At 40.3% G+C, this 16,087-nt stretch overlaps 1 protein-coding gene across 1 annotated transcript in view; it reads left to right on the plus strand.

Moving 5' to 3' along the window:
- Window positions 1–3,350, plus strand: part of LOC5520211 (dynein beta chain, ciliary) — a 38,650-nt gene extending 35,300 nt beyond the window's left edge. The window contains exons 53-57 of the mRNA XM_032365282.2: window positions 210–401; window positions 745–864; window positions 1,177–1,419; window positions 1,832–2,014; window positions 2,318–3,350. Of these exons, the coding sequence (XP_032221173.2) occupies window positions 210–401; window positions 745–864; window positions 1,177–1,419; window positions 1,832–2,014; window positions 2,318–2,935 (1,356 nt within the window). The 3' untranslated portion in view covers window positions 2,936–3,350. The remainder of the gene's footprint in view (window positions 1–209; window positions 402–744; window positions 865–1,176; window positions 1,420–1,831; window positions 2,015–2,317) is intronic.
- Window positions 3,351–16,087: the final 12,737 nt, after the last annotated feature.

Below are 16,087 nucleotides of genomic sequence, written 5' to 3' on the forward strand. Positions count from 1 at the left end.
CGAACTTCACTAGCCAATTAGCGAGGCACAAAGAAATGCACTAGTGAACATCAGGGCATAAGATGTAACTGTGATTCCCACGTGCTAATTGGCTATTTAAAAGAAAAAGAAATGTATTGGTGGCCACAGTAGCGGAATTACAAGAAACTTATTTTGGTGACTAAAACTACTTCCATAACATTTTTCCTTAACCTTCCGTTTTTCTTCAGGACACACTTGAAATGTGTGCTCGTGAGAATGAGTTCAAGAGCATTCTTTTCTCGCTGTGCTACTTCCACGCCGTAGTGGCGGAAAGACGAAAGTTTGGTCCGCAAGGATGGAATCGCTCTTACCCGTTCAACACCGGCGACTTGACCATCAGCGTGGATGTGTTGTATAACTACTTGGAGGCCAACGCCAAGGTGAGATCAAATAACATTAAAAAACAGCAGCTCTTGTAGCTTGTGAACACTCACATGGCATTCAGAGAACTGGATTCACCTTTTATACATTATGTATATGAAGATATATATATATATAATAATATATATGGAGATTATCGAGTGAAATCTTTGAAGTAGTTGTAAATGAAAATGTTGACGTTTTGGCAATGCTGCCTTCACTAGTGTACTTGTACCAATGTAGCCTGCTAACGATAGTCTGTGTTTGGGCCATCTTTGTTTCGATCTATGGTCGGGTTCGCTAGCAGGCTAGAGTATCAAAGACACAGTACCAGTTTATAATCGCCACTGCCTTTACTCGTAGGTGCCGTGGACAGACCTGCGTTACCTGTTTGGCGAGATCATGTACGGAGGTCACATTACGGATGATTGGGACAGACGTCTCTGTAAGACCTACCTGGAGGAGTACATGAAACCTGAAATGGTGAGGGCACCACACATGCAACGACAACGGCAATATTACGCACGCATGTATTTCTCAAAAGTAATTGCAGAGTTTACAGTAGTACATGGAATGCCGCTTTACGGCCACTTTTTTGTCATCGTCATCATTATCGGCATCATCATTGTCATCATCATTATCACCATCATCGAACCAACGTCCGATGACAGCGGCATTCACATAAACAAACGGCTTAGACAGCATTAAATTAAAGAACTAACAAAGACTACGACAATTGCAGTTGTGTACGTACGCAAGTGGCTTGCATCGGTTTAATACTTCTATATATCACAGCTTGAAGGTGAACTGAATCTCGCTCCCGGCTTCCCGTTACCCCCCAACTCGGACTTCAAGGGCTATCACCTGTACATAGACGAGACACTACCGCCAGAAAGTCCCTACTTGTACGGCCTGCATCCCAACGCCGAGATCGGCTTCCTCACCACCACCTCGGACAACCTGTTCCGTACCCTGCTAGAGATGCAGCCGCGAGATGCCGGCGGCGGGGAGGGAGCCTCGCAGACACGAGAGGAAAAGGTGTGGCAGGCGGGGTCTGTTTTATTGCTACCAAGAGCGTTTATTTAAGGCAGTGAAGATAATCGGCGAGGACGGCTAGGATTAAATTGAATAACACTGTCATTATTTGAAAATTTCTATAAAAAAAAAAACATCTTATAAATGTTCAGTTAAAACGATGATTATAGTTAGCAAACTGTTTTTTTTTCATCAGCTTTGATCACCGTTTCATTTATATTTGTAATATGACAAAAAATTGAACCCTGGTTTAATGTATCGTCTCACGATTCACTCTTGCGGAATTTAAGATTGATTTAGTCAAAATCCCATTTAAAATTATTTTAACCCGTAAAATTACCACGGAAAAGGTTTTCTCGCCATTCCCCCCGAAAGTAGAATATCTGCAATAAGTTTCTAATACGTTGTCGCCTAGGTGAAGCAAGTGTTGGATGACATCTTCGAGAAGCTTCCAGAAGAGTTTAACGTGCCTGAGATGATGGCGCGTGTCGAAGACCGCACCCCATACACCGTGGTCGCGTTCCAGGAGTGTGAGCGAATGAATATGCTCACCAACGAGATGAAGACGTCGCTCAAACAGCTTGACCTCGGTTTAAAGGTGCGGAAAACGATCCGTAATAATTGTTGTTAAATGCGAAACATTGCTCAATTTACCGTAGACGTAATGGGAATCATGATACATCATGATCCATGGTCCACAGTTCACTGGTTCATTTTTTTTGGAAGAGATATATGGTATAGATCCAAATTAGAAAATCTAGATGGTATAGATCCAATCAAAAAATCTAGCAAATTGTGGATATAAATTTTTCTTGCATGTACAAGTCCTGTAAGTCCTACATGTACGGAGCGTTGTTAAACCTTGACTCTTTTAAATGCTTTTTTGTTCTCTTGCCTATAGGGTGAGCTGACCATCACGTCTGAAATGGAAGACTTGTCCAATGCTCTTTTCCTGGATGACGTCCCTGAGTCATGGACACGCCGCGCCTACCCGTCCATGTTCGGCTTAGCCGCGTGGTTCGTCGATCTTCTGTTGCGTATCAAGGAACTGGAACAGTGGACATCCGACTTCTGCCTACCTAACGTGGTCTGGCTTTCAGGATTCTTCAATCCTCAGTCTTTCTTGACCGCCATCGAACAATCCATGGCGCGTAAGAACGAGTGGCCTCTGGACAAGATGGCCCTCCAAGTGGACGTCACCAAGAAGAACAAGGAGGACTTTAACAGTCCACCGCGTGAGGGGGCCTACGTTCATGGGCTGTTCATGGAGGGAGCGCGCTGGGATACTCAGACAGGCATGATCGCGGACTCCAAGCTCAAGGATCTCACCCCTGCAATGCCCGTCATGTTCATCAGAGCTATTCCAGTCGACAAACAGGACACTAAGAACGTCTACGAGTGCCCCGTCTACAAGACCCGACAGCGTGGCCCCACTTACGTATGGAACTTCTTCCTTAAGACAAGAGAGAATCCTTCCAAGTGGACACTAGCCGGCGTTGCGTTGCTTCTAAGCTCGTAAATCCCATTCATCACCTCGGCCTGTACGGTTTTATAGTATTTATTTTATTTATACGGCGAGGTCTTTTGGTGGAGTCACCATGAATTCTTGTGTGAACGTGTTACCTATTTTAAGGAGTGGATTCTAGAACAGTATTCAAATGCTATCAGAGGAAGATCATTTTTATTCAACGTACATGTCTACCAGACAATAGTAACATTACATACTCAACAATGAGAAGCTCAGATTACTTCTCCGACTACTTTTTGTTGATTCAAATTGTTTGACTTACATAGTTCTATTGTTTTTTTTGACCGTGTTTTGTAGTTATTTTTTTATAGATTTTCCCTCATAGCAAAAAAAAAAAAATAACGAAAAAGACTTTGGTGAAAGAAAAGATTTAGCAACAATTTGCAATAAAATTGAAATAATAATTGTTGTTTGTTAGTTTTATTTTACTATCGCTCCTAATCCGTTTTTACAGTAGTAAAAGATTCAACCCCGGGATGTAGATACTTTGAAAATGAATTAATTAAATAATTTAAACCCGAAATAATTAATTATTTCTAAACTTGGCGCAAAATTCTGCAAATGCTGGTCATTTTATTTTTATTTCTCTCTCTGTCGATAAATGTTTTCAATTTTTGCAACAGTGAACGCCCCTCTGTACGCATCGCCTTTTGAGTGTTTGTGCCGATCGATTTGGCTGCCTCGGAAGATGTCTTGGCTATCAATATTCCCACTGTCGCGATCGTGGAAAATAACGTCCATCACGACTTATGTACCGGTGAGTAACCATTTGGTTGCCAAGGAATAGTCTAGCAAGCACGTGGTCTCTGCTTCCAAAATGGGGGTTCTGTCTGCTTATCTCTTCGGCTATCCCAGATAGGGCCGAATTGCGGGCGTCACAGCGCTCTGATCCGTATTCGATTCGCTTTGTGCTTTTTCCATCTTATTTTTAGACAGTAGTACTCGATAATCTCAGCACCTCCGGCCACCCGAGGCCAATACCGACAAGCGGAGAGGCGAGAAGGTAAACACACTCAATACCCCGCCCGTCACAGCGAGAGCCTCTCCGGCCGTGGCGGTAGAGGAGAACTTGACAATGTTGGCTTTCTTGTGTGCGCTTCGTCTAATAGGGGACTTGCGCTAAGAGATGACGTGACCTTTTTGGGTGGCAAATTCAAAAAAAGGAATGACTGCGCCCGTCACACCAGAGAACAACGAAGAAATAAAATCTCTAAATTAAACTAAACCTTTTCAAAAAATAATTATGTTATTCTTTTTTTTTTTTTTCGTAAGCGCTGAACAAGTTGCTTTTGTTGCTGTTATTTTGCCGCTAAAAGGCTGAGGCGCGCTAGTTTGCCGCCCAAACAGTCACGTGATCTCTTAGCGCAAGTCCTCTATCTATTCTCTGTCAATCTCCCTCACACTTGAACAAGTGGATCTTCTTTTCTCGATCCCTTGCTTGAGCTCGTCTTTAAATGGCTGAACGTGCTCCATAGCTTTCTAAAAAAGTTCGGGGGCGAGTTTGGAGTAATCCTGTTCAAACATGGACCTGTCTTCATAGCGGCTTGATTGTGTGAACACAATCTTAATTTACTTACCAAGAATCATCAAACTAGAAATAAATACAGTGACGACAGCTTTACCCCCAGGCATTCCTTTTGGGTTTCCTGTAGTGGTTATTAATAGTGTGACGTCACATGGTGAGCTCATCAGCCCTCGTTTTCGAGTACACAGGGAACTCAATAAGAACGCCTACGACTAGATATTTCATATTAACAATATATGATTATTAGTGTCCCCTTTTCAAAAAGATCTACACGAAACGTTTTATTTTGAAACGGTCCGCACCGACGAAAACGCCGAAACGTTACGTAATCGATAAAAAGCTCTTCAGCGCATGCGTCTGTCCACAGTATTGCAATTTTCACTTTATCGTTTTCGAAAAGTTCCGTTTCCGCCCGTCCACGGGACAAAAAGGATATCGTTTTTTAATTGTTCAATTTGATGTTTCCTTTTCGGACGCGGGCGATACCAGTATCCGTAACTAAAAGGTTGCGTTTTCAAACGAAAAAGGATATTCGGGGCGGGGGGCTGGGTCACGGCAACCATCTGCGCATGCTCATCCAACAAGCAGGCATGAATTCAAGTTTTGAATGATTCCTTGTGACCCGTCTATCTTGTCATTACCCAAAATTAAAATCATGGCTTTTAGAGCCCATTTTCTGAGGAAAAGTTGCTGAGCAAACAACATGTATGTCAGAACCTACCGTGGGTTCCCACGTTGCAACCCATGAATTGTTCAATAATTGTTGCCAAAAATAATCATAATCAGCCAGTATTCCGACATGTTTGGGCTTTTTTTAGATGCGTCACAAATGGATTTTATATTGCATTACCTCGAGATTCTTCTTGTTCAACTGATGTTACCACGTTCAACGAAATAACAGATGGCTGCCCTTCACGATTTGATCGTAAAGGTACTTCAACTTGGACAGACGCGGCAACGCTTCTACGTAAACAACATTTGCAAAAAAATTGGCAAAGCTCTTTTCGGAATTCTGGCATTCTGAATGAATACGCCAAAAAGTTCAGAAATGAGCTAGCGTACATCAATCCCTGAAAATGGTCGTCATCAAGGACATCTATTTCGTGCCATGAATCGTAAAGAGAGAATGCTGCGTATGCGGGTAGCAAAGAAATGAGAGCAATGTGATGAGAAATAGCGTAACCGTGAGTTTGTTGTTGACAGGTCGATTATTGGCAAACGGCGATGCGTACTTCGCCTTGATCCAAATAGCCAAATAACACCCAAACACAATCCCAAGAGCTCCTATTGCAAAACTCATTTGGATTGTTAACCAAACTTTTAACTCAAATAACATTCTTGATATTAATAAAGTCAAAATTGGAACTATCCAAGTTAGAGCGATGGCAAAAATATACGGCATTTTCCCAAGAAGACGGTGTTTGAACGGTGCAAAAATGGCGTACGCGTTCTCGATGGCAATACCTGAGAGTGTGTACAATGAACTTATCACCGAAGTCCTGTTCATGGGGATAATGTAAGGAAGATCTTTGTCAACATTGTCATAAGCGATGCCATATATTCCGTTAATTATCAGTGTCAACCCAACTTGAAGATCAGCAATGCTTAGGTTGACGAAAAGGTAACTTGACTTCTTAATGCGAAATGTCTTGCTCAGGAAAACAGCGAGCGCCATTGAATTGACGACAACAATGATGAGCCCTTCTACTCGCCATATTCCTTCAATAAACGTGCGGGATTCATGAACAGTGCCATTTTGAGACATTCTGCTTATATCCTGCTTCTAGTTTCAAAACTTCAACCTTTTCCAGCCTTTGCGTCCTTGTAAATGATACCGTGACTGGTCCAGTAATGGCACTGTAGATTGATTTTGATTGTCTTTTTTCTTGCAATTGAGCCAAAAATCGTCTTCCTATTGGCTTAGCTAACCTCCCACACCGTAGTGCCTTCATCTTTAAATAGTCAATCTTTCAACTCAACCATATTTTAATTAAAAAATCAAATTAATAAACTCATTATCACTTGCTTCGCTTTACGTTTAGTTTTCTTGCACTTCTGATCTATTATCTAAACATGTGATGCTCACTTGAGTTCGAATTACACTTATAGTTCTTTTCTCCTATCCTGCTCAGAACTTGGGACTTGTTATTACAACTTTTATTAAAATTGAATATATATTTGATTATTTCTTACATCTGCTGTTATAATACAAGAGTGTATTATACTTATACAAGTTGCTTAATTTTTAGCCTCTTCCTCGGCCAAGCTGTTCCGAAAAGCTGTTTCTCAGCTTCGCTTAAACCTTTTTTCATAAGCATGAATTTGAAATGTTATAATGTTTACACATGTTGTTTTATTACTAGAGTTATGTATTTAATAAATTTTCTGTTCAAGTGGCCTTGATTTGTATTTACACTTTTGAGCTCATTACAACATTCCTAAGAGCTGTATGCCTGAAATTAACTGCCCTATCCCTCGACGCCACAATACAGGACCGTAACAGACTCCTCATGAGTTGGTCCACTCTTAATCTCTTTGTCATTTAAAGACTCCAGATCGACCGACTTGCATTATTGTATCTTGGATATTAGATTATCTAATCAATTAAGGAAATACTGTGATCCATAGATTAATCCAAGCTTTAGCCATTTTTATTGTTTGTCTGTACTTGCACCAGTTATACTGGTGCGGAAGGTACAACAGAGCTAGGTCCAAATTTAGTGCCCCTGTGTGTGTATTGCTAGTAAGTACTGTCACTGGGGATGGTCACAGCCATGGGGTTTATTGCGTCCCCAGTGGTTCTTATCCGAGAAGACGGGAACGTAGGAGAATAATTTCAACATACTTGTGACACAAATTCGAATCAAGGCAGGAACAAAACAAACAAAAAACATTTAAAGCCAGGATTAACATGATTCACAGCGGTGAGAGGCCGACGCTCTTAACATACTAGGCCGCCCAATATGGTTCCGCGTGCTTCATTGTAGGTTGGATTGAAGTGATTCAAGTGAATTTAGTTTAGCCTCTGATATGTAAATCTGATCTGCACTGATTTTTTTGTGGCAGTAAAAGATTTCTTTATACAAGACAGAACCAGATAATTACAGATGTTTGAAAATATTTAGGGAAATGAACGACGGTCCAAAAGTTTTAAAATAAAGTTTTATCATCTTCTGGCTAATGGAAAATGAGCGCATTCGAATTTAGAATTATTTGCTGTCGTAGTGTGCTTTGTAACGTGGTTGTCAAGTAACATGATTTAATGCATGAGTTCTCAAGGCTTCACCCAGTCGTTAAATGATTTTCTTTGCTTGATGAGTTGCTCCAGTTTTTCAAAATGTTCCTGTAGGAGTCGCATTCCTTCTAGAAGTTCGATCTCCAGGCGGTCCTCTGGTATGGTAGGTCCTTCAGATGGTCTTACCTCTGTCAATCAATCAGTCAGTCAATTAATAAAATTGCTGAGTTTCAGCTTTGCACAATAACCATCAACAAATAAAACAAACTAAACGTTGAAATTGGGAGAAACAAAGAAGAAATGATGACTGAAAGGAGGACGGGAAATTTAAAATTATTAAATCATGTAATCGTGTCAGGGCGGTAGCTAGCACGGGGGCAGGGGGGGGTGAGCTTTCCTCTTAGAAGCTTTTTAACCAAAAAAAAAACAGAGAAAAAAATAGGCTGTGGCTTGCCCCCCCTGAACTAAATTTTCTAGTTACGATCTTGCGATAGACTTCACAATGCTTTGCCTTACCTTAAACGTTTGCCTTACCTTATATGTTTGTCTTACCTTATACGTTTGCCTTACCTTAAACGTTTGGCTTACCTTATATGTTTGCCTTACCTTATATGTTTGCCTTACCTTATACGTTTGCCTTACCTTATACGTTTGGCTTACCTTATACGTTTGCCTTACTTTATACGTTTGGCTTACCTTATACGTTTGGCTTACCTTATACGTTTGCCTTACCTTATACGTTTGCCTTACCTTATACGTTTGCCTTACCTTAAACGTTTGCCTTACCTTATAAGCTTGCTTTACCTTGTACGTTTGGCTTACCTTATACGTTTGCTTCACCTTGTACGTTTGCCTTATCTTATACGTTTGCTTTACCTTGTACGTTTGCCTTATCTTATACGTTTGCTTTACCTTATACGTTTGCTTTACCTTATACGTTTGCTTTACCTTATACGTTTGCCTTACCTTATACGTTTGCCTTATATTATACGTTTGCTTTACCTTCTGCACGTTTGAGAATTATCTTCCTCTTCCTTAAGAAGTCCACAGCAAATCCAACAAGGAACAATCCCGCTAATAGACCAAGCGATACGTACAGGAGCTGATGAACCACAGCTTTCGAGTCGGTAAAAAGATTGAAGGTGGCGGGGGCTGAGTTTATACTTATCCTCCTTAGCCATGATAAGTCCTACGGGGGAATAAGTGTAACTTTGATGATAAATAGTAGCAACATGATAAACAACAAACTTCAGTTTATTTCTTCAAAATATATCAAGGGCATTGCTGTCATCTTTTTCCTTCTCGTCATCATGATATAAACTTTTCAGGCGTGTGTCCAGATGGGGTCCGAGGGGTCCGGACCCCTCCCTGCTCATGTGACGAGATAAGCTAGACTTCGGTTGACCCCTTTGTTGGTCTTCTTGAAAGAAGACGGTGTGTATGTATGTATTTGGACAGAAAAGGTTTCTAGATGGATCTTGTAACCTATTGCCAGAGCTAAGGATGATACCGATTTGAACTTAGTTGATAAGTGGTCAGTGAATTTCTACTCTGGACCCCACCTTGCGTTTCTAGATTGCACGTGCAATCATCTCCAAGTATTGTCATCACTAAGTATTGTTATCATAAATACCACCATCACAGTCATCATCATCACCAGTGTTGTCATCATAAATACCATCACCACAGTCGTCATCATCACCAGTGTTGTTATCATAAATACCACCATCACAGTCATCACCATCACCAGTGTTGTTATCATAAATACCACCACCACAGTCATCACCATCACCAGTGTTGATATCATAAATACCACCACCACAGTCATCATCATTACCAGTGTTGTCATCATAAATACCACCACCACAGTCATCATCATCAAAAGTGTTGATATCATAAATACCACCACCACAGTCATCATAAATACCACCACCACAGTCATTATCATCACCAGTATTGTTATCATAAATACCACCACCACAGTCATCATCATCACCAGTATTGTCATCATAAATACCACCACCACAGTCGTCATCATCACCAGTATTGTTATCATAAATACCACCACCACAGTCGTCATCATCACCAGTGTTGTTATCATAAATACTATCACCACAGTCATCATCATCACCAATATTGTTATCATAAATACCACCACCACAGTCATCATCATCACCAGTATTGTTATCATAAATACCACCACCACAGTCGTCATCATCACCAGTACTGTTATCATAAATACCACCACCACAGTCGTCATCATCACCAGTGTTGTTATCATAAATACCACCACCACAGTCATCACCATCACCAGTGTTGATATCATAAATACCACCACCACAGTCATCATCATTACCAGTGTTGTCATCATAAATACCACCACCACAGTCATCATCATCACCAGTGTTGATATCATAAATACCACCACCACAGTCATCATAAATACCACCACCACAGTCATCACCATCACCAGTGTTGTTATCAAAAATACCACCACCACAGTCATCACCATCACCAGTGTTGTTATCATAAATACCACCACCACAGTCATTATCATCACCAGTGTTGTCATCATAAATGCCACCACCACAGTCATCATCATCACCAGTGTTGTTATCATAAATACCACCACCAGAGTCATCATAAATACCACCACCACAGTCATCACCATCACCAGTGTTGTTATCATAAATACCACCACCACAGTCATCAACATCACCAGTGTTGTTATCATAAATACCACCACCACAGTCATCATCATCACCAGTGTTGTCATCATAAATGCCACCACCACAGTCATCATCATCACCAGTGTTGTTATCATAAATACCACCACCACAGTCATCATAAATACCACCACCACAGTCATCATCATCACCAGTGTTGTTATCATAAATACCACCACCACAGTCATCATAAATACCACCACCACAGTCATCACCATCACCAGTGTTGTTATCATAAATACCACCACCACAGTCATCATCATCACCAGTGTTGTTATCATAAATACTATCACCACAGTCATCACCATCACCAGTGTTGTTATCATAAATACCACCACCACAGTCATCATCATCACCAGTATTGTTATCATAAATACCACCACCACAGTCATCATCATCACCAGTGTTGTCATCATAAATGCCACCACCACAGTCATTATCATCACCAGTGTTGTTATCATAAATACCACCACCACAGTCATCATAAATACCACCACCACAGTCATTATCATCACCAGTATTGTTATCATAAATACCACCACCACAGTCATCACCATCACCAGTATTGTTATCATAAATACCACCACCACAGTCATCACCATCACGAGTATTGTTATCATAAATACCACCACCACAGTCATCACCATCACCAGTATTGTTATCATAAATACCACCACCACAGTCATCATCATCACCAGTATTGTCATCATAAATACTATCACCACAGTCATCACCATTACTAGTGTTGTTATCATAAATACCACCACCACAGTCATCACCATCACCAGTATTGTTATCATAAATACCACCACCACAGTCATCACCATTACTAGTGTTGTTATCATAAATACCACCACCACAGTCATCACCATCACCAGTGTTGTTATCATAAATACCACCACCACAGTCATCACCATTACTAGTGTTGTTATCATAAATACCATCACCACAGTCATCACCATCACCAGTATTGTTATCATAAATACCACCACCACAGTCATCACCATCACCAGTATTGTTATCATAAATACCACCACCACAGTCATCACCATTACTAGTGTTGTTATCATAAATACCACCACCACAGTCATCACCATCACCAGTGTTGTTATCATAAATACCACCACCACAGTCATCACCATTACTAGTGTTGTTATCATAAATACCATCACCACAGTCATCACCATCACCAGTATTGTTATCATAAATACCACCACCACAGTCATCACCATCACCAGTGTTGATATCATAAATACCACCACCACAGTCATCATCATTACCAGTGTTGTCATCATAAATACCACCACCACAGTCATCATCATCACCAGTGTTGATATCATAAATACCACCACCACAGTCATCATAAATACCACCACCACAGTCATCACCATCACCAGTGTTGTTATCAAAAATACCACCACCACAGTCATCACCATCACCAGTGTTGTTATCATAAATACCACCACCACAGTCATTATCATCACCAGTGTTGTCATCATAAATGCCACCACCACAGTCATCATCATCACCAGTGTTGTTATCATAAATACCACCACCAGAGTCATCATAAATACCACCACCACAGTCATCACCATCACCAGTGTTGTTATCATAAATACCACCACCACAGTCATCAACATCACCAGTGTTGTTATCATAAATACCACCACCACAGTCATCATCATCACCAGTGTTGTCATCATAAATGCCACCACCACAGTCATCATCATCACCAGTGTTGTTATCATAAATACCACCACCACAGTCATCATAAATACCACCACCACAGTCATCATCATCACCAGTGTTGTTATCATAAATACCACCACCACAGTCATCATAAATACCACCACCACAGTCATCACCATCACCAGTGTTGTTATCATAAATACCACCACCACAGTCATCATCATCACCAGTGTTGTTATCATAAATACTATCACCACAGTCATCACCATCACCAGTGTTGTTATCATAAATACCACCACCACAGTCATCATCATCACCAGTATTGTTATCATAAATACCACCACCACAGTCATCATCATCACCAGTGTTGTCATCATAAATGCCACCACCACAGTCATTATCATCACCAGTGTTGTTATCATAAATACCACCACCACAGTCATCATAAATACCACCACCACAGTCATTATCATCACCAGTATTGTTATCATAAATACCACCACCACAGTCATCACCATCACCAGTATTGTTATCATAAATACCACCACCACAGTCATCACCATCACGAGTATTGTTATCATAAATACCACCACCACAGTCATCACCATCACCAGTATTGTTATCATAAATACCACCACCACAGTCATCATCATCACCAGTATTGTCATCATAAATACTATCACCACAGTCATCACCATTACTAGTGTTGTTATCATAAATACCACCACCACAGTCATCACCATCACCAGTATTGTTATCATAAATACCACCACCACAGTCATCACCATTACTAGTGTTGTTATCATAAATACCACCACCACAGTCATCACCATCACCAGTGTTGTTATCATAAATACCACCACCACAGTCATCACCATTACTAGTGTTGTTATCATAAATACCATCACCACAGTCATCACCATCACCAGTATTGTTATCATAAATACCACCACCACAGTCATCACCATCACCAGTATTGTTATCATAAATACCACCACCACAGTCATCACCATTACTAGTGTTGTTATCATAAATACCACCACCACAGTCATCACCATCATCAGTGTTGTTATCATAAATACCACCACCACAGTCATCACCATCACCAGTGTTGTTATCATAAATACCACCACCACAGTCATCATCATCACCAGTATTGTTATCATAAATACCACCACCACAGTCATTACCATCACCAGTGTTGTTATCATAAATACCACCACCACAGTCATTATCATCACCAGTATTGTTATCATAAATACCACCACCACAGTCATCATCATCACCAGTGTTGATATCATAAATACCACCACCACAGTCATCATAAATACCACCACCACAGTCATTACCATCACCAGTGTTGTCATCATAAATACCACCACCACAGTCATCACCATCACCAGTGTTGTTATCATAAATACCACCACCACAGTCGTCATCATCACCAGTATTGTTATCATAAATACCACAACCACAGTCATCATCATCACCAGTGTTGTTATCATAAATACCACCACCACAGTCGTCATCATCACCAGTATTGTTATCATAAATATCACCACCACAGTCGTCATCATCACCAGTATTGTTATCATAAATACCACCACCACAGTCATCACCATCACCAGTGTTGTTATCATAAATACCACCACCACAGTCGTCATCATCACCAGTGTTGATATCATAAATACCACCACCACAGTCATCATCATCACCAGTGTTGATATCATAAATACCACCACCACAGTCATCATCATTACCAGTGTTGTTATCATAAATACCACCACCACAGTCATCACCATCACCAGTGTTGTTATCATAAATACCACCACCACAGTCATCATAAATACCACCACCACAGTCGTCATCATCACCAGTATTGTTATCATAAATACCACCACCACAGTCATCATCATCACCAGTGTTGTTATCATAAATACCACCACCACAGTCGTCATCATCACCAGTATTGTTATCATAAATACCACCACCACAGTCGTCATCATCACCAGTATTGTTATCATAAATACCACCACCACAGTCATCACCATCACCAGTGTTGTTATCATAAATACCACCACCACAGTCGTCATCATCACCAGTGTTGATATCATAAATACCACCACCACAGTCATCATCATCACCAGTGTTGATATCATAAATACCACCACCACAGTCATCATCATTACCAGTGTTGTTATCATAAATACCACCACCACAGTCATCACCATCACCAGTGTTGTTATCATAAATACCACCACCACAGTCATCATCATCACCAGTGTTGATATCATAAATACCACCACCACAGTCATCATCATCACCAGTGTTGATATCATAAATACCACCACCACAGTCATCATCATTACCAGTGTGGTCATCATAAATACCACCACCACAGTCATCACCATCACCAGTGTTGTTATCATAAATACCACCACCACAGTCATCACCATCACCAGTGTTGTCATCATAAATACCACCACCACAGTCATCACCATCACCAGTGTTGTTATCATAAATACCACCACCACAGTCGTCATCATTACCAGTATTGTTATCATAAATACCACCACCACAGTCATTACCATCACCAGTATTGTTATCATTAATACCACCACCATCACCACCTGGAAATTACTACCATCATCATCAATCACGGTCATCATCACCTCCTCTATCATCATCATCATAATAAACATTGCAACAAATTTAAATTTAAAACCCTTGTTTTATAATCTAAGATAATTTTATCTACTTTTAAAAAGTTAAAAGTAGGGCAACACAGTGACGGAGAACTTAAAAAAATCACCTCCTTAGCGTAACTCAAAGCTTTGGTTGTAAGTCCAGTCAACCACCAATCTTCATCGTAAATTGCGCCATTATGTGTAAAATAGCATTCTTCTGTCAGTTTAAGAGCCCTGTTTGAGCTAATCACGAAGCCGATCTGTTGCCCGGAGATTTGGACGTGGGAAGCACTGATGAGACTGTGTTCGAGTTTGTTTTCGTGGTAGTGACGTACATAGGAACCCGCTGTGTAGCGATCAATAAGTATGCCATCCACGATCTTTTTCTCTAGTGCATCGGCCATGTCTTGGAAAGTCTTGTAACCTTTTTTTGAAATATGTCAAAAATTTTACAACGTTAGTCATAACAATAAAAATAACGATAGCGATAACGATGACGATGACGATAGCGATAGCGATAAAAATTAGGTCATTTTGATTATCTTTTTTTATGCAATTAACAATATCATCTACTTTAAGAGCACCCATGCCTGTTCAGTGTATCTACGTGCAGAAAGCTTTACCAGGTCTTCACATATCAAGACGACGACTAAAAAGTTTCAGTTTTAGAGTATTGTTATATTATTTTATTTGTAGTTCTATTGATTTATCAGTAGCAATCTTACCTACTATTTCGGATCCTTCTTTCTCGGCAAATTCGTATTCAGTGCTGTTCATAAAAGCTGCAATCTGAAATTATAAAAAATAACTGCTTAAGGACACCACCGGTCGTTGTTTCTCTGTCGAGTGGATTCAGGTTTGGTTATCGTCGAAGGAGGAATGGTCTGAGTCCCAGTTTTGTTCCCCGATCCCGTCTTCCCGACTGTTTACCCTCATAAATTCCGTTCTCCAATTTTCTATTGTAATTATAAGGCCTAGATTTCACGGCCTGCCAAAGTAGCACCGTTCGAGGTTCGACCATCATAGAGAGCTTCCTCAGTAAACATGGGGTCGACTTCATCATTAATAATTTAATTCGGCAGGATAAGTCGCCTCTGGCGTAAAATGGCAAGAAAGCCTGGACTGACAAACTTGTTCTTTTCCTTAAAAAAAATGAGCCATTTTTTAATTCATGCTTAATATTCAACCTTAACACTAATGTTTTTTTTAAAATGCAACATACATCAACAAATTTGAATTAATTGTAATTTGTGGTTAAAAAATTAGGTAGGAAACAGTAAG

The sequence above is a fragment of the Nematostella vectensis genome, chromosome 12 (genome assembly GCF_932526225.1).
Source record: "Nematostella vectensis chromosome 12, jaNemVect1.1, whole genome shotgun sequence".
Lineage (NCBI taxonomy): Eukaryota > Metazoa > Cnidaria > Anthozoa > Actiniaria > Edwardsiidae > Nematostella > Nematostella vectensis.